The sequence below is a fragment of the Ipomoea nil genome, unplaced genomic scaffold, assembly GCF_001879475.1.
Source record: "Ipomoea nil cultivar Tokyo-kokei standard unplaced genomic scaffold, Asagao_1.1 scaffold1770, whole genome shotgun sequence".
In the NCBI taxonomy this organism is placed as follows: domain Eukaryota; kingdom Viridiplantae; phylum Streptophyta; class Magnoliopsida; order Solanales; family Convolvulaceae; genus Ipomoea; species Ipomoea nil.
Window position 1 is genome coordinate 1,138,406 of NW_017618198.1, and position 19,546 is coordinate 1,157,951.

Here is a 19,546-nt window from a genome sequence, read left to right on the forward strand (position 1 = left end):
GAGGTACAAGGGCGGGACTACGACGGTGATGATGAACTCGTTTAAGCCGCCTGGGGTCGGGAGTGAAAAGACGACGACGGGGTTTAAATTCCGTGGCGGGGAGGGTGTGGAGGAGTGCATGCCGAAAGGGTTCCGCCGCTCGTCGGCGCCTAGTCGCTACATAAACTATCACACGCTTGGTTCCTCGGCGGCGTGTTCTTCCGGCGAGAAGAAGGGCAAAGCTCCATGAAAATTTATGTGGTTTTGCATGGCGGTGCTTAATTATATTAGTCTCCCTTGTCATCATTATGTATATTTTTTCTTCTTTAGTTTTTTTTTTTTTTTTAATATTATATCCATATAATGTAATTAATTAACGGCAATAAAATAATATATATCGAATATTTGAATCCATGCAGACACAATGCCCATTACCCACAAAATTTATTAACTTATATATTATGATTGTTTGTTTATTTTTAGATCTATTTTTACATTGACAAGAAACTTGTGATCAGATGACTGTGTGACTCCCCTTAAGAGAAGGTCACATGATCAAATCCCGGCGGTGGGTATATATCTCATCTGTATATAGTGCATGTTATTGCAGTGCACATTCTTGACGAGGCATTGAGAGGATTGGCCGGATTGCACCTGATGATAATAGTTTAGGTCAAGATTGTCATCACTCGACTTAAATTTATATAATTTGGAGTTTTTTCTTTGTATATACACAAAAGAAAGTTTAATTTATATACATGGTGCATGCTGTGTATCACATGTGTAGTGTACACCTAATGTTTGAATATAATTTCTTTTTCTTTTTTTTTTTTTTGTGGTAAAAAAATGATGTATAAATTTTAAAATTTTTGAAATATGTGGATGTAGTCAAAACAACATTTATTTATATATAGTCTTCTTATTCTTCTAGTTCTAGCTACTTCCTTCTTGTCGGATTCACTGTGCCTAATGCCATTATGCCAACACTATCTCGTGAATGTTACATTGCTGCCAAGGTCAATTGAATTTATCAAATGTTTCCATGACGTATTATAATTAATTAATTTTTTAAAAAATCATCTTAAATAAATATATATACTACATCAGATTAACCAAGACTATATGGTCTAATGGTACCCGGGTTAAATTTTCATTTGGAAGGTTGTGTGTTCGAGCCTCAATGGAGGTGTTATTGTGTTATTGGTTCTTGGTGTTTCAGTAGGTTGAGAAAGTATATGAACAGATACATTGAACATTAGATTATATGCACGATAAATTTGTGGTATGCTATAATTATTTATTTACTTTCTATATATAGTCACTTTAAAAAATGTATGTACTATACTTTAATTTTGATATGTTTTATACTTCTAGTATGCTATAATTATTTATTTACTTTCTATATATAGTCACTTTAAAAAATGTATGTACTATACTTTAATTTTGATATGTTTTATACTTTTAGCTTCGTGCATGTCTATAGAAATATTAAATTCGTAGTTTCTTCGTGCTCTGATCGTGTTCGTGTATCGTGCTATTGTATATTAAAAATTTTAATAACAAGTTATTTTACAATCTATCAAAATTGATGTTAAAAAATCTCAATGAAACTCATAGTTTCATTGTCAATGTTTTGTTAGAGTATCACTCCAGCAAAAAATTCATTTATTCAAGTCGAAGGTGACAAAACATGCCAAGGATGTCCCTCTAGAGTGGGAAGTCTCTTGTCATATCGGGTCCATGACATATGGACTATCTTTACATGTATTTTTGTCTTTTTAAAAAAAAATATGTATTGATTTTATTATTACATATATTAAAAAATTAATATTTTAACATCAAAATGTAAAAGTATTACATTTGTCTTTATAAGTGCAACATTACTTATAAAGAAAAATATGATGAGATCAGGAAGTTTGAATTTCAAAATTAATGTCACACAGTTACACCAGGAAGAGACCTATAGAGAGACTTCCACTATAGTCTCCTAAACTCTAGGTAAGACTAAACCAAAGGAAAGAGAGCCACTTATTACAAAGCATATAATAAAACATTATTAAAACATTAATAACACTAACAAATATAATACTTTTGATGAAAAAAGTAATACTTTTACATCAAAATATAAAAGTATTATATTTGTACTCAAAAGTATTATATATGTTTTTCCTATAAGTAACAAATATTTTATTCATGATCTAATATTATATTTGCTAGTATAAGTATTATATTTGCATATTAACTCGACTCGACCCGTTGTAGACTTGTAGGATCCGTGAGACGATTTAATTTTTTGCCTAAAAATTTTGATGTATATGTTATAATGATTTTCTTATGAGGAAAGACAAATAAAAAGGAACACTATATCTTTCTCTTTTTTTTTTTTGGAAAATGACACTTTTTCCTTGATTAATATGCTTATGGCGTTTTTTCCCTTGGTTATTAATGTATCAATATTTGTCCCTTCAATTATATTAAAAATGACGGTTTTTCTCTTTATTGTTAAATGAACATTTTTTACCTTAATTATAAGTATTTTATTTATTTATTTCCCCAACAAATTATTACTTATATGTAGCAATGAGTAGGGTTCGATTCGAACCTAACAAGACACTGTACCAATCGAACCAAAATAGTAGGGACAGATTTAATTTGATTACGGTTTAGAAACGAAATAAAATAAAATAATTATTGAATTTATATTATTTTAAAAATAAGAAATAGAATTTACAAAAATTAATTAATTAATTTTGAATTGGCGGTTCAAAATCAAAACTGGAACCAAACCGAACTGATTTATCATTTACCAATAGTGTTTGATCATTTTCATATTTATTCTAATTCGATATATAATTAAATATGAATGCGATTCGATTTCGATTCACAGTTCTGGGAAATGATGAATTGTAATCGGAACCTTTTAGGAAGGTTCCAATTTTGATTTGAACCGCCAATTAGGTTCCAGTTTACCGTTCTTAGAAATGATAAATCAGAATGGGAACCTTTTAGGAAGGTTTCAGTTTGGGTTTGAACCGACAGTTCAAAATTTATTTATTTTTGTAAATTCTATTTATTATTTTTAAAATGGTCTAAATTCAACAAATTTTTTATTTTATTTTTGTTGCTTCTGAATCGTAACCAGGACTGTCCCTACTATTTCGGTTCGATTGTTACACTGTATGGTTAGGTTCGAATCGAACCGTGATCATCCATTGATATAAATAATAATTTGTTGGGGAATTTAAGGATAAAAATGTCCATCCAACATAAAAAGAAAAAATTACCACTTTTAACCTAACTTAGTGAAAAAATATGAATAAATGAATAACTCATTGGAAAAAAATGTTATAAACATATATCTCGGGGTGGAAATTTACATTCCCCACTTTTTTGTCTTTATTTTTTTTCCCCAACTTCTTCTTAAAAAATTAGAAAAAGAATTTGCGCCTGGAATTCTTTTCCAATTTCCACTAACCGAATTTTCCTCTGAAAAATCAACCAAAAAAAGGAGAAAAGAAAAGAAGAAGTACGGATTAGTTAAGATCGAAAAGGAAGATCATCCCCAAACCCCTTTCTCCTATCTCATAGATCTTCTAAACCTATATCCCAGCTCATCACCGTGTATACATATATCTCTTTATAGATCGACGTACGGAATCGGGTAGGACATGGGTTGCTCCTCTTCGGTTCCAGGTAATTCCAACATCCAAACCCTAAATTCGTTGTCTGGCGTTAAATTTATTGAATTTTAGATGAAAAAATCAAATTTATCAGCTCAATTTATGCTGCAGTATCCTAAATTCCCCTCAAAGGGGGCCACTCACTTAATTCTCTGAGATAATTGAGCCTTCCTTTTATAATCAGTGAATTGTTGTTTATGGTTAAGTGGTTCTCGTTTTTTTGAGGTGCAGATAGGAGTCCGGGACAGAAAGGAGGACTTAATCCTGACAGTGGTGCCACAAATGATCCTAAAAATCTTCGGGTGAAGGTATATTTTGGAGTTTCATAATTTTTTTTTTTGGCATGTTTAACTGTTAGATTATTGATTATGAGAAAGAAGTAAAATAAGAAGAATAAAAAGATTACAGCTTTAATCTTTGCGGATATAGTGTTTACTTGTCAAAAGGTAGATGGTTTCAGAACCATGAAGCTGAGGTATCTTGAGGAGCTTGTGTTGTTTTGCATGCACTATATTGGAGAATTTATTATGTACATCTCAAAAAATTTTGAGAATTTACTAGGCAAATAAAGTAGAAAAAGGTATGGTAATGGTTCACTTGTCAAATAAGCCAGAAAGAATGATTTTGAGAACTAAGAAGCTACGTGGGTGTGGTGAATATTGATTGATAATTGTAAATTAGATGTGATGAAAACTGTTGTCTTATGGAATAGTATTCCTAAGTTATATTAAGTGATAAGTAATGCAACCCTCAGTTTTGTAATTAACGAAATATTAAAAACCATTGCTTACCTTCAAATGGCTATGATGTCGAAAACTAAAAATTAGGGATTGATCTGAGCTTTACTAAAGTTTTTATGTCTTTGTCATAATTATGTTACAAGTTATATTAAACTGTTGTCTCATGGAATAGTATCCCTAAGTTAAATTAAGTGATAAGTAATGCAACTCTCAGTTTTGTGATTACTGAAATATTAAAATCCATTGCTTACCTTCAAATGGCTATGATGGGATAAAACTAAAAATTGGGGATTGATCTGAACTTTACTAAAGTTTTTATGTCTTAGTCATAATTATGTATATACAGACAATCAAAACACAGGCTTACTAATGTTTTTTGCATTGCCACAAGTAATCTTCCCTTATCATGATCTTTGCAGCTCGTACTTTTGGGTGATTCTGGTGTTGGAAAAAGTTGCATTGTTCTGCGTTTTGTCCGTGGTCAATTTGATCCAACATCAAAGGTAAGGCTATCCAGTGATGTATGCCTGTAAGAACCTCCCTTTCTTTCTTTAGCCTCTTTTAATAAATTAGCCCTCTTTTGGTTTGGCCTCTAAATACATATTATGTATCTCTTGTCTTCTAAACACTATGGGATTGAGTAGCAAATGTTTGAACAATAAATGTTTTGATGGTTTTAGGTGACTGTCGGGGCTTCTTTTCTATCTCAGACAATAGCCTTGCAGGATTCTACTACAGTTAAGTTTGAAATTTGGGATACTGCTGGTCAGGAAAGGTAGTGTTTAGACTCTAATCTCTCTTTTAATTTGAATATCTGATAAGGACTACTTATACGTGGTTGCTTTCTTTTTAGGTATGCAGCACTAGCACCACTTTACTACAGGGGTGCTGCTGTTGCAGTTGTTGTTTATGATATTACAAATCCTGATTCATTCACCAAAGCACAATATTGGGTTAAGGTATTACTCTAAGATGATTGTGTCTGCTAAATATTTTCTTTAGTCAAATATAATAATGTGAAAGTTTCTAAGATATATGGTGTAATATTTATGTTCAGGAATCAAAACTTGTTTTTGACCACTTATTAAGTCCTAGAACAAGTACTTGTATTAAGTTTCTTTTCCCCCCTGGTTCTCCTTTGCTTCCGCATCTTCTTCATTTTGAGGCTGTAAAGAGTAAAAAGGCTTTATATTTGTCATTGTATAATTTTGGGCTGCAAACAGGTTGCCGGCAACTAGGCATTTAGACTTTTTAGACTATTTGTAAGTGTTCCATGTTTCTTGATGAAGAAAGCCATCTTCAGGCGATATTATTTTACTGCATAAAACCATTCCGCATAGATTGGTTATATTTTCATGATTTCATGGACACAGTGTACTCTTTCTACCATTTTCCCCTTCAATTTTTCCCTAACTGTGCGGTAATCTACAATGATATCTGCATCACACCTCTTGGCACAGGCAGACTTGAATACGAAGGAAAGATTTACTAATTTTCTTCTAATTACTTTACCATATTATCTTCTTAAGCACTATGACTGCAGCCAAGTCTCTATTAGCATCACCAAAAACGCGAAAGTCATTCTTGAAATGAATTGTTTTGAAACACTCTTCTCAGTTGAAATCAGAACTGTGTTTTTATTAGTAAAAGTAACCGACTTTGGCATTTGTTTATAGGAATTGCAGAAGCATGGAAGCCCTGATATAATCATGGCTCTTGTTGGCAACAAAGCTGATCTCCTGGAAAAACGAGAAGTATCTGTCCAAGTGAGCGAGATAATCCATCTCATCCTTTCTTTCATTCTGATAATTATTGTTCAGTTACCAACACTTACTTTTTGTATTCGTGAAGGATGCAATGGAATATGCTGAAAAGAATGGCATGTTCTTTATCGAAACTTCTGCTAAAACAGCAGATAATATAAACCAACTGTTTGAGGTACGTTCCTTCCCATATCTAGAAGCTCTCTTATTTGCTGAATGTAAATTAGGGGAGTCATATATTAATCACGGTTGCATTTTGAATGACATAAATTCGAAACTCAAATTGGAAAGTTACCATACCTTAGACAGTAACTTTTCATAGTACCATTCTTTATCTCTAACTTTCCATACAATCAATATTGAACGAACCCTTTCATTCCTTGCAAGGACACATTCTCACATAAGAAGCTGATGTGTGTTCTTTTTGGGTAATTTTATTTGACAGGAAATTGCTAAGAGACTTCCTCGTCCACCTGTCTCTGTCTCTTGATTGTCAAGCATGGAATGCGTGATAGATTGCCGCTTACGTCTGTAATATTATGTAAATGAAAGATTTCCAGCTTCTTCAATCTTCTCGCCGAGATTAATTTAAGTTTGACTAGATGCTCTTCAAATATGTCTTGGAGGCACAGCTATTACTTGAATCTTCTGATGGAGGCATATCTAAAATGCCCATTTCTACACATTCTGGACAACATGGATGTGTGTTTTGAAATAGTATTGTGTTTTGTCAACTGCCAAAATTATCATATTTTACATATTCCCATTTAATTTAAGATTAATGTTTGATGAACTATATGAATTTCTCAAATGTCAGTCTTTTATTACAATGCATGATTGCAACCAATTGTTATACCATGGATCAGGGTTCATATTGTATTGTGAACTTTGATACAAAAATTTTGTACCTTCAGTTAATACATTATGTACTTGCCGTTAACAGTCCTGTACATGTAAATAAGTAACTTGATAACTGTTGACACATAATATGATAGCTACAGTTTACGGGTACAAAAATTATCAACTACAAGTACAAAATGTGTTAACTACAGATACAAAATCTAAAGGGTACATAATATGATAGCTACAGGTACAAAAACTATCAATTGTAGGTACAGAATCTGAATGTTATTTTTTGCCGACTGCAACACTAAATTAGGGGTGGCAACAGGAGCAGCCAAAAGAAGTGTTTTGTACCTGTTCCACTAGTTGATACCATTAACTGATAGTCTTCCATCCAATTTATCTATTTCTCTCTTACAGTAAATATTGTCCACAAGATGTAACAGAAAAGACCAACCTAATCTATGGTGTGAAAGAGGACTACATCCATTTTGTTGCTATTTTTTGGGGTGATAGTGGGAGGTTTGGGTTATGTATAGATATATCAAGAACAAAATAGAGTGATTAATTATCATGCAAAAGTATCTATTAAGTTGTGAGCAGTTGAGCACAATATCATTGTCCAACCTTGTCGAAGTTAGTTGCGGTTCACTCTAGTTGGCTCGCACTCTAGATTCTTCTCGCTCACTAACACTAAGTAGTTCTTTCCTATGTCACATTTTTCTTTAGGCTGACACTGGACGAGTGGACGACTTCATTCTGAATAACTTTAACTCTAGACACTTTTCAGTTCCCTATGAACCTTATCAAGCACCGAATAGCCTTCTTTCAGGTAGCCCTTTTCCACCGTGAACCGGCCTCTCAACTAGGATTTCATGGGAGAAAATTTAGTTCTTTGAGCCTCCGTAATAAAAATGCAAATCCAATTCTCCTTGAGGCTCAATACACATACACATAACACATCCGCTTAAACTTGTAATACAGAGTAATAAATAAGAGCAATTTTGCCATTATCTGTGTTCTCTGTTACATAACACAACCAAAATGAACTATTATACATCCAAAACTCATAAAAACTCGCTTTTATTTTATTTGCCAACCCACACACAACACAATGATCATTGTATGAAAGCTCACGCATAAACAATATCACCAAACGTGCCTATGAGAACGAAGCAATCGACAACAAAAAGCCTCGCTTCCAGTCTCTTCCACGGTTTTCTTAGCGAATATCAGGAAGTAGATCTTTAGAAGTCATCCCAATTTCTCCACAAATGTGTCTGTCAATGTGTGCCCGTTAACTATATTTGTAGTCAATACAATCAAATCATATGCCATCCCCTCCTGCAGATTATAAACTGCATCAAGACATTGGAAAATAGACCGAGAAAACGGTGGAAGTTGTTGATGATTTGTAACTTCTGATAAAGTAAAAGTTTCATGTGATTTTTATGAACCTTTGAACATCGTCTTATATGCACACAGAATACATTTGAATAAAAGAACTGTTATGTAAAGTAGAAGTGTTTCACAGAATGCATGAATTGGAACGAAGTCTTGTATATTTTTTTCTATCCAGGATTTGGAGCCACCAATGAAGTCTTGTATATTGGGACAACTCATTAGTGTATGATTTTCATCAAGCAATATAGAATATTTAGTTTGATACTTGTAATAGTTCGAAGCACATGGGCAAGCCATTACTGTATTTTTTTAAAAAAAATCTAGGCATCTTCATAAAATTGAAATGTAATAAAAAGGAAGAAATCAGACGCTGATTCTGTTAATTAATTAAGGAATTAATGTAAACCTGGGAACTGAGGAACCGAAGAGCGTTAATCTCTGCAAAGGTCACCCCACCGATGAAGACGACAAGCACCACCGAGCGCCTTCCATCACCAACTCTGTGAAAAGGGAATACCACAAGATGAAGTTATTGTGAAGAAGCAATGGCCTCACTTATCACCCTCCACCAAAATATATATAAATAAAGAAATAATGAAGATAGATAAACAACAATAAGACTTTTGCTGTCAGAATATCCAACACTACTATGTTTAGCCCCCATCTTCTCTTCTCCCTCTCTCGCATCAAGTCCAAATTACTGTTGCTTTCTATCCGTGTTCAAATTTTAATGATCATATCAAAGATGAACAACACGTGAAATACTCTTATATCTTCTGTTAAAAATTAATCTAAAATCATACGTCTAGACCTTATGAGGATCTATGTGCACATGGTCGAGAACATTGCAAGAACCTTACTTGTCTGAATTATGTACAGACCCCAGTAGATTGTCATAGGATGGACTGCTTGCAAATCCACTCTGTAAAGACAGTTCATAAAAACACATTTCAGATTCTTATGTGGTCCTGCTATATAGAAATTTCAACCATAAACGAAAAATGAAGGTTACCCTCTTGCTATCTGAATGTGGCCCTGGCAGCATTCTTAATATTTCTTCAATGGGACGCCTGTAAGATATTTAATATTAGTTTACCTTTTTTTTTTTTGGGTACAAGCGAGGGGAATAAGGACTGAGACTAAATTGAGTCTCAAGCCAATGCCACTGGATTATAATGTTCATGACATAGGAGTTCACTTTCTACTGCAACTAAATGGAAAAAAGAATGTTGAAAAATAATGCACAAAAATTCTTCATAAATGATTAAATTGTAATCTCCTTCAAGAAGATCAGGTTTTTGAATTTTTCAAACATTAAATCTGCAAACCCAGTTTATACTTTTTTCAGCCTTGATCTCCTAGGCTTCTTCCTCTTACACTATATTACTATCAGATGAATAGAAACCAACTGTGTAGATATAAGTTCATACTGCAGTAATATGGCCAATATTATCCAACAGAGCTCTTCAGAGAAAGAGTTTACCATCCAGACCGGATCGCATGCTGAACAAGGCGAATGCTGAGGGGTGCATATCCAGAAAACACATAGGATATATCATCGGGGCTGTATTACATAAAGAATATTAAGGATCAGATACCAAACAAAGTATCATGAGTAAATTTCCAAAATGATATGATATTCAGATTATAGGCCCACAGAACATTTTGTTTCTTTGACTCATTTTTAATCCTTTAATCTCAAATGAATGCACTAATCACCCTAATTTTAGATAAAAACACTCCCACCCAAGAGTAAAAACTGTCTTTCTGCATATTTCTACTGCTCAAAAACACACATCACAATTGCAACCAAGATGAATAGATGCCCCTAAAAGCTTCATAAAGTAATATAAGTTCACAATTTCTGAAGCTTAATATCTTTACAAAGCTGAAGCTAAGAAGTATCATCTGTGGCAGAGTTTATTTTAATTGAGCCTGTAAAGTGGCTTGAACAATAATATGCAGCTTAAACAAACAAATGCTGGCAATAGATGTGAAGCACATTTGAGAGCAAAATCATCTTCTGAAGAAGTCTGAGATAAGAAAAATGCATACTTGGCAGTGTCAGTATCCTCAACAACAAGCTGGAGAGCACGTTTAATTGTTATCCAGTTGCTTTTTGACTCCTGAGAGGAGGAACAAATGCCAAATTCACCATGATGGAATTAAGTAAATACATCAAGCAGAGAAATGTAACAACAACCAAGCAACAGACCTGTTTCCTGAACAATCCCGCTTTTTCCAAATTATTCAAGGTTGCCATGTGCTCAAAACCATAGCTGTGAAGTAACTCCCGCCTAAACAAAAGACAAGAAAAACTGAAATATGCTTACTTTCCAATGATAGCCAACAGCATAGGGAACAGAGAAATTTAAAATAAAGTGACAGACAGAAAATAAGTAATTTATAGAAGATGTCATTTATATTCCACTTGCCTTAAATAGTCAAAATTCCTTTTTGGTAATCCAGAATTTGTGATTGAAAATAAGATGAGAAGGCGTAGAACATTGAGAAGAGGTTCCTGCTTATGGATCATCTCTTCAATGTACTCCATGCATCTGTATCCACATATAGCATTAGCTTTCATGTTTACCCTCAATAGTTACACAAAAATGCTAGTTTGAAATGCTGCAATTAATATTTAGATGAATTAACACTTGGACGTAAACTGAGACAGATGAAGTTACAAGGATGTCCCATGTATGTCACATATTTTCTGAGTACTAAAATGTTTGTGATGGCAAAAGAAAAACTTAGTTCCGTTTTTCAAAAATAGAAGATGAACCAAAGTAACCAAATATAGAGAATGAACGAGAAACTGTCATAACAAAAGATGTTACGGTAAATTACAAGGAAGAAAAGAAAATCAAAGAAACTCTAGTAGGGTGTTAACACCAAATAGAGAAACTTAAGTGAGGATAACCTTCATGTATACAGTATACATAACTTAATGTGATAGAAGTGCATGCTTAGACATAAAGAGTGGGCTTATTAGTAACACAATTACACAAATATGTCTTTTTTAAAGCAATATGGGAAACAGTCATCACCCCAGACCTTGGAACATTATAAAATATGATAGCCTTTATAGTAAGTAATACTATTGCATAAGACATTTCTTCTTGATTCCCAACCAATAACAGAATGAAAATTAAAATGTAACTTACATATCATAACTTTCAGACTCCACAATAGTGTGTTCCATATCAAGCCGCCCAAGAAATGAAGGTTTAGATGTAAATTTAGTCAAATGCTGAGCAAGATTAATATGCCTCTGAAAAGGAGAGAAAAAGCAATTAGTATCACTATATTTTCACACTACTGAAAATGGATGTTAACTAATCTGGAGTACATATGAACTAATGAACTTACTGTCATTTCAGGCAACGAGTTGAGTTTTTTAACAAAATCTTTCAATTCAGAAACTGATTGGTTCTGCATCAAATACACAACAACGAATTATATATGGACTTCTATAATATAGCACATCCAATGGAAAAAATCTCTTGGTATTGAATATACACAACATAGGTAAAAATGTAAACAAATTATTGAATTAGTTTATTTGGAGCTCATAAAAAGAGAACACCACTGAGGCTGCAGCCTTTGACTTCAAGTTATACATAAAATAAATAACTTAAGCATTCTCTCTTGAATTCATTTTCTAAGTGGGCTAATTAATTTTGTTGCTGGAACCAAAATGACTGCACAAGTCTTAGAAGGTCTAATCAGGTATCAAAAGTCAAAGCATTCCATGCACATTTATGAATATGTGGCCTTACAGTAGACTGCATCTCAGTGTAATCTTGCTTCATGGATGTTGCTCTTTGACGTAGAACCTGCAATTGCACTGCAAATGGCAATTAAAGGACCAAATACAAAAATAGTAGTGATGCTAGTTCAGAACAAGGAAAAAAACAGAAACTTCACAAAAATGACATGGAAAAAGGATGTTCAAATTGCCTAAATGTGTAAAGAAAGCTTAAAAAAATAGATCAACCTGGACAACAACTTCAAAGTTCTGATTCCGTATCTCTTTGAATAGCTTGTCACTGCAAGGACACACTAGGTCAACAGGCCGAAGAGCTAGACATGTATTATGCACCTATAGCATGCATAGCCAAGCATACAAGGGGGTAAAGAAAAAACATTTCTCATTATAGGCCACATTCATAAGTGCAAGTCTAACTTTGACATCCTCTAAACCTAAATACAGTACAATAAAGAGCATCTTAAGAGCTAAAAATGCCTATGAGCATTCAACAAGGTTAGTAAAGACAACTTCATTCCTGAAAGGCATATAGCAGTATCAAATGGAAATTAATACTTCTCTAGCAATTGAAAATTCAAAGAGAAAATTTACCTAGAATTTAGAGGAACCTTCATCTTCTTCCCCTCCTGCTGCTGGGCACCCATTATAGAAGCATCTAACTCCACAGCACCATTATTGATACCAAGAAACTGTATGAAACCCATTAGAGAATTCTCACAAAAGTGTGCTTATCATGTTTTCACTATCGATATAGCAATGTCTAACATTCACCTTAACACATGCAGAATAATAGTACTTTCAAAAAGAACATTTTTACCTCATCTAGTAGCCCTTCATATGTTAACTGGGAACACATAGGAGTAACCATGTCTACCTGCAACATGTTTTGAGTCTTAGAACTAATCTAACAGATTTTGTCATTTCATGCCTTCTATAGGATACTAATCAAACTTCTCTCTACATCATTCACTCAAGTTACATGCATATACAACTTTATACAAAAGAAAAGGAAGTATACTCAATTACTCATGAAGACATGAACTTTCATGGTTGTACACTTGTATGCACTAAACATGAAATATTTTTTCTAAAGAAGAAGTGGATACCTCTCTGTCAATAAGGATGAGAGTGTTAATATCTGGCACAACAACCTGCATTGGAATAATTAAGATAATGTCATTTGTATAAGTTATGGTGTATGATGCACTCAGGTATAATGTTGTTCATAAGGCTTCACGTTCTAATTACATCAGCTGTGTTCACAGGTTCTTCAGCTTGCATCCGATTTAAAATGTCAGCAACACGAACAGATGCTTTCCCTTTGGCCCTCACATTTGGTATGACACCAAAGGAACACTGCATTTATCAATCAACATACAGCAGTCAAAAAGTGAATAAAATTTATTTTGCATAACCAACTTTTCTTTATGTTTATCTCTATCCATGTCATAAAATATGAAGCTTATTCACAATGGGTGATGAAGTTCTAAAAGAAAAACCTCAAGCTTATGAATAGCTTTTGCTATGTGCCAAAGAGAAGTAGTGTCTCCATCAACTGTGAACTCCTGTCATGTAAATTGCAACTACATTTATATGTATATCATAAAGATGTATAAAATACTCTGAAAGCCAAAGACGACACAAGGACCAGACATACTCTGTAAGCAGTGTCAAGTTCAAAAGACAAAACATCGTCATCCAGTGGAAGTAGATACAAGGGATACTCGCCTATAGTCAACAAGTGGTGAACTTTCTCTTCCTCAAGTATCTGTATTGCACACAAAGTTAGGGACAAAATACACCAAGATCTCAAGCGTGAAATAATTCCAACATAAGCTAGGACAGGGAATAAACCTTTTCACATACAACTGCACGACGAGGAACAAAATACAAAAAATACTCTCTTTGAATACCCTTAGAAGTATCATGGTGAATTTGCGAGCAAATGCTCTTCATTAAGTCGAGCTGAGCTCGAACGAGAAAAACAACTTTAGTACAATCTGTTTGAACTGGTTCGCTTGTAAGATGCCGCAATTCAGCCCCAAGTTCCTGTTTATGATCACCAAAATAAAATTTGGAAAATACATATAGAAAAATCTCCATTGTGCTTATTACACATATCGGTCTCTCAACCCCTTTATTTGCACCTAATCATTCCAAGTAGCAATTTTGCAATAACAACCCCCCACCCCCCCAATTAACAAATTTAGCAACGAAAGACTTCATCTTTCTCTCATTTCCATGACTTGAAAGTTGAAATTACTGAAATATCACATTTATACTGGTTAAGAAAATACATAGCTTCAAATGAATGAGAAACAAAAAGGGAGTAGCAGATAGAGATAAAGAATGTTGCCTTGAGAATTGAACTCTGCACAAGAAGTGAGAGTGAGCCACTAAGCTTGGGATCGATAACTAAACACTTCTGCCCTCGAATCTGCAACCCCCCATTAAATTAAAAAAAAAAAAAAATGCATTATTAATTGAGAATTCCAAATTTGAAATAAATTCATCGAGCACTGCCAAACTCTAACAGGAAACTCAGAAATTAGGCAATGCATCAGTATAAAGCAAGCACAAGTGAAATCCATATAATAAAAATAATGATAATTTTTAAAATTGGAATTGAACTTACGTTCTTCAAGATCATCACCAGCTCCTTCTGCGATTGATCTCTGTAATATCAATACAGCAATGAGTTATCATCAAGAACAACACAGACATAAAGAAAAGTAGTAAAATTAATGATTTTTCAGATAAGTGCACCTTATGGAAGCGAGGTTTATGGGAGCATTGTCGAGGCTAGGAATTTGCGCCATTTTCCGTTTCCTCCTCTTCTCTCCGGTGTCGTTCGTTCTAAATTCTCTGTCCAGTGCACATCTTTTTGCTTGTAAAGGTGCCTACACCGGGTTCAGATTCGGGTATCCACTTTTCCCATTACGGGTCTTGTTTTGAAACCGGATTTGAGTCATTTGACCAAATTTAAAATAATATTATTTGTATTAATTAAAATTTGGGTGTGTGATTTTTATGTCACTTTTATGGTTGCAGTAGGCGCTAGGCGCTAGGCGGGCACCAAAAAAATTAAAAAAAATAGTAACAGACTTGTAGTTTGACAATTTTAATGAGGTTGTTTTCAACGTTCACTCAAATAACACATCTAAATAAATGAAATAATGATAATTTATAAGTCATAATGTCATAATAATATTAAAATCAATAATTAATGAAAGACGACATCGGTCAAAATCGAACAAAATCGGTCAAAATCGGACAAAATCGATCGACTCGGCCGAGTTGGCCGAGTTTGGCCGCCCAGGCCGCCTAGGCGGCCGGCCGAGTTTTGGCCAAAACTCCAAGGCTCGGGGCCGCCTAGCGCCTAGGCGGCTAGGCGGCCGAGTTTTGCAACCTTGCTTTTATCAAACAAATTAATTCATTAACCAATTTTGTTTGATACTTTGATTCATGGGAAAGTTCATAGTTACTAAAAGTGCGCTTTATACGAAATCATCTTTAAATTACTTTTATAACTACTAATTAAAATTAATAAGAATAGTTCTTACATAATTAAATGGTGTGGAATTTAAAACATTATGATTACTAAACCCTTTAATTAATTCTGTACTAAAGTATTGTATTATTTTGAAAAACATTTCTAACATTTATTATTATATTGACAATTCAAATAAATGTCTAAATATTATTTAGACTTGATATAATCTTGAGGCTAGGGTGTCCAAATAGGTGGGCATAATGATTCGGATCGAAGTCTAAGTAATTCAAGCTTCATAGGCTTCGCTAATCATGATTCATAAGTCAATTCATGATTGATGATGATCCAAGTTTAAGTAATCATAGCTTCATAAGCTTCACTAATCATGACTCATAAGTCAATTCATGGATGATTATCTTGTACCGACATATAAATCATCCTTATTTAATGTTGAATTTAGATCATGTGTTCATTTATAGATGTATATAATGAACAAGGAAAATAAATAGAACAACTTATACATTGAATTGAAGTGGTCATTTAATATAATCACTAAGGTGCACCCAACTTTATATGAGTTTGATGAAGCATGATTTGTTACAAAACACAACTTAACTAGTGATATACCTCAAAATTAAGTCTATAAGTTTTTGTTTTGCTAGCCCGTAGAGGTATGGAAGTTTTGATAATTTTGCTTTACCATCAATTACAAAGTGTAGGACAAGTAAATCTTTCACCGATGATCTTTAAGACAAGAAAATAGCTTTGTGCGCTTACACGAATAACAATATAACATTTACATCATGCTGTTATTGGTCAGGTTAAGTTGACGCAATTTATAGAGTTAGACTAATATTATATATACTTTTTTTTTTTGGAGTTAGAGTAATATTATATACTTCTTTTTTTAGTGTAAACCATGAGGTGTTCTCGGTCTATCTTCGTCTGTCTTACAGTCCGAGTTTACCTGACTAATTCTCGTTCGCTTCGGGAGGTATGAGAGCTAGTCAAAGGGGACGCCACAAAAAACTCATTTGCCACTTAAGCTACCCCTTTGAGTTAATATTATATATACTTCGACAATACAAATGTTAATTCATATTACACTAATTAATGCCATTATTTGAACATCAATTTGGTAGTAGCACAGAATTGAAAAACAATAATAACAAAATCTGGGAAATTTATTATTGGAAATTTACAGTCACTCTAAATTTAACCATTATTGATTCCCATCTTTCTTTCTCCGACATTTATTCCAGTAGTACAAGGATTCCCCAACAAAGATACAGGGAATCAGGGATAGAGAGACTCTTCACAAGAAACTACAATTATAACACATCTGCATCTGCAAATTTCAAGCAATTAATCAGCACTGGGATTAGATGTCCCTTCCAACCAATGTTCCAATCTCGCTTCTGAATTCAACTCCTCATAGCTCTTCGAGGACGAAAGAATCCGGTGATCCCGAAACAGGCTTCTATCCACCCGCACCTCATGTCCATCCTCGCCTATCTGACTCGACACGGGCAGGTCATCGCTGTCTGCATCTGCAACAGTCGACGAGGAGCTCGCGTCTAAAGCCGATGGTGTGTGGGCCCGAAAGGTAAAAGAAGGCTCACCCGCCTTTTCTCTGGGTTCGAGCTGAGGCCACTTGATACTGCTCGGTTTTTCTCTAACTGATCTAAACACGTTTGACAGATACCCGCCTCTCTCAACATCGGGTTTGGGAGATGAACGGCCCCAAGAAGTACTACCTCTCCCGACCCGAAAACTTGAACTTCGCATATTTATCAACCCTTTCTTCCCGTTCCCGTTCCCGTCTCTTGCTGACAGGACGGTGAGGGAATGTCGGATGTCCTTAATCATCCCTTCAGCAATCGGGAAGCCACAGTCCTTCATCGATCTAGCCATGGCGATAGAATCCTCCAAATCTTCTGCATGTAAAGTTGTCCCGTGAGATTTCTCCGCAACCTTACTTTTGAGATTGACGAGGTTGGGCACCGCGTTACGGACGTGCTGTTGAACGTAGAAAAGCCCCACACACGGTTCGTTTGCCACGAATTTTACCATGTCTGCCAAGTTATCAGCTATCTCCACGAAACCATCTGTCGTGGAAAATTCGTGCATCTTTTTGAAGGACAACGGCTCATCATCACTGGCGGTATGCAAATTTAATGACAGAAAGCGAGATCAACAAAGTTTCATAAGGATTGACATAGAAGTTGAGAATACAGTCTATATCAGATAGCAAAACTGAGAAGTAATATATCTATGTCAGATGTATCTAAGCATTTACCAAGACTAGGATGTTGTCAAGGTTGTCTTTAGAATTCTTGCTATCGCAAACAGGTAAGTTCAGTGTTGCAAAAATCGCACCTAGGCGCTCTAGGCGCCCGCCTAGGCACTCTAGGCGCCCTAGGCGGTCCCCAGGCGCCTAGAGGGGTTTTTTGCAACATTGGGTAAGTTTATGCTATTAAAGTCTCCCAAGACAATTAAGACGGGGGGCGTCAAGTTTATGCTATTAAAGTCCCAAGACAATTAAGACGTGGGGGGGAGGGGGGAGGGGGGGTCAAAGTATTATATTCAAGTGAAAAGAGAACATTTAGATATCGAATAGTATCTTACTTGAACATAGATCATATGCACAATGAGGAGCTTATTCGTAGTCGATAGATAATATAAAAATGTGCAAACCTGCAGATATTTTAGAAGCAGCCATTAGTCGTCATTGATGCTCATTTGCTAAATTGCTCGAAATTAAACCGTCTTGACAGCATGGAGAGGAAGATGCTTATAGCTTCAGCCGAAGCAGAAGCACCTTCTCATTTCACGATTCATATAGGCACCGAAACACAAAACTAATCCATACATATTGCATCTAGGGATCATATCATAACTTAAGCCAATGCATTTCCACCCAAACCATTTTGACGAAAAGAGATGTTCACTTCAAAAAGCCCTTCATGACATTTTAGTACCTGGCATTAACACATTGGGAACAACATTCCCCACAACTATTGAACAATTTACAAAACTAAAAAACACAACCAAAAAACAAAGAACTTTTAATAATTCACAAGACAAGAAAAGAAGGGGCCCCCCTTCAACAAGTTGGTCTGGCAAACTGTTCGCTTGGTAACCACAAAGTTCCTAGTTTAACTCCCCGTGGAAGCGGCCCATTGGCCTTCTTGATTTGAACTGCTCAATGGATAACCTAAACTGGTTTACATGGTCCTTTACCGGGACACAAGGCGAGGTTTACCCGGTGCACGTGACTCTGGTTTCCTCTTCACCAAAAAAGAAGGGGAGACAAAATCATACTACAGGAGTACAGGGCTAATGGAAAAATTAAAAATTGTTGAACAAGAAAACACATGAAAGGGAGACCAATTGCATAGTAAACAGTGAAACCTCAATTACATCAATAAATGGAACTCCAGGAAGTAAATCAATCAATTCCCACTATAATTCATGAAAAGCCCATTAATCAAAATGCAATTTTACCTCAATTTCACAAACAATTATGCCAGCAAGCAAGATAAACACTAAAAGCTGCTATCTTTCCCTCTCTAGCTTTGTGTGCTTGGGCATTAGTATAAAGATGAAATGGATGAGAGGAGAAATTGACTTACAGATCAAAATAAAACCCTTTTCGAATGGCGAGCTGAAATGGAGTTCCCTGATTTTTCCCACTGTATACTTGCAGATATATACACCCGTACATAAAATAAAATGTATATATATATATATATATATATATATATATATATATATATATGTACGTGTATGTATAGGCTATCTTTTTGTCTGTTTCACGCGGTGATTATTTTAGTTGTGTTGGGTAGAGCACATTATCAAGATCGGGTTAG

At 34.7% G+C, this 19,546-nt stretch overlaps 3 protein-coding genes across 3 annotated transcripts; 1 reads left to right on the top strand and 2 right to left on the bottom strand.

Annotated features, from left to right (window-relative positions):
- The first annotated feature begins 3,417 nt into the window (after positions 1-3,417).
- On the top strand, positions 3,418-6,967 carry LOC109192482 (ras-related protein RABF1). The gene is made up of 8 exons (XM_019343139.1): positions 3,418-3,672; positions 3,891-3,967; positions 4,819-4,902; positions 5,080-5,174; positions 5,253-5,358; positions 6,076-6,165; positions 6,251-6,337; positions 6,608-6,967. The coding sequence occupies exons 1-8, from the start codon at positions 3,648-3,650 to the stop codon at positions 6,650-6,652; spliced, it is 609 nt and encodes a 202-aa protein (XP_019198684.1). The 5' UTR covers positions 3,418-3,647; the 3' UTR covers positions 6,653-6,967.
- Positions 6,968-7,960: 993 nt separating this feature from the next.
- On the bottom strand, positions 7,961-15,100 carry LOC109192480 (vacuolar protein-sorting-associated protein 33 homolog). The gene is made up of 22 exons (XM_019343137.1): positions 14,948-15,100; positions 14,817-14,856; positions 14,538-14,618; positions 14,036-14,230; positions 13,839-13,949; positions 13,681-13,746; positions 13,430-13,537; positions 13,288-13,332; positions 12,999-13,055; positions 12,773-12,870; positions 12,410-12,461; positions 12,192-12,248; positions 11,782-11,844; positions 11,577-11,683; positions 10,845-10,967; positions 10,625-10,706; positions 10,465-10,535; positions 9,893-9,973; positions 9,422-9,479; positions 9,270-9,331; positions 8,816-8,909; positions 7,961-8,349 (listed from the first exon to the last, which is right to left on the bottom strand). Exons 1-22 carry the CDS (start codon positions 14,998-15,000, stop codon positions 8,260-8,262), a joined length of 1,794 nt encoding a protein of 597 aa, XP_019198682.1. The 5' UTR covers positions 15,001-15,100; the 3' UTR covers positions 7,961-8,259.
- A 1,726-nt stretch (positions 15,101-16,826) lies between these two features.
- On the bottom strand, positions 16,827-19,425 carry LOC109192481. The gene is made up of 3 exons (XM_019343138.1): positions 19,310-19,425; positions 18,303-18,371; positions 16,827-17,832 (listed from the first exon to the last, which is right to left on the bottom strand). The coding sequence occupies exons 2-3, from the start codon at positions 18,308-18,310 to the stop codon at positions 17,040-17,042; spliced, it is 801 nt and encodes a 266-aa protein (XP_019198683.1). The 5' UTR covers positions 18,311-18,371; positions 19,310-19,425; the 3' UTR covers positions 16,827-17,039.
- Positions 19,426-19,546: the final 121 nt, after the last annotated feature.

Coding starts and splice junctions, on each gene's coding strand:
- LOC109192480 (XM_019343137.1), bottom strand. CDS start 15,000: ATGGCGCAAATTCCTAGCCTCGACAATGCTCCCATAAACCTCGCTTCC. Junction 12,249..12,409: donor ACTTTGAAGTTGTTGTCCAG/GTTGATCTATTT, acceptor GTGCAATTGCAG/GTTCTACGTCAAAGAGCAAC. Junction 8,350..8,815: donor TTCGGTTCCTCAGTTCCCAG/GTTTACATTAAT, acceptor TATAATCTGCAG/GAGGGGATGGCATATGATTT.
- LOC109192482 (XM_019343139.1), top strand. CDS start 3,648: ATGGGTTGCTCCTCTTCGGTTCCAG. Junction 3,968..4,818: donor CTAAAAATCTTCGGGTGAAG/GTATATTTTGGA, acceptor TGATCTTTGCAG/CTCGTACTTTTGGGTGATTC. Junction 6,166..6,250: donor AACGAGAAGTATCTGTCCAA/GTGAGCGAGATA, acceptor GTATTCGTGAAG/GATGCAATGGAATATGCTGA.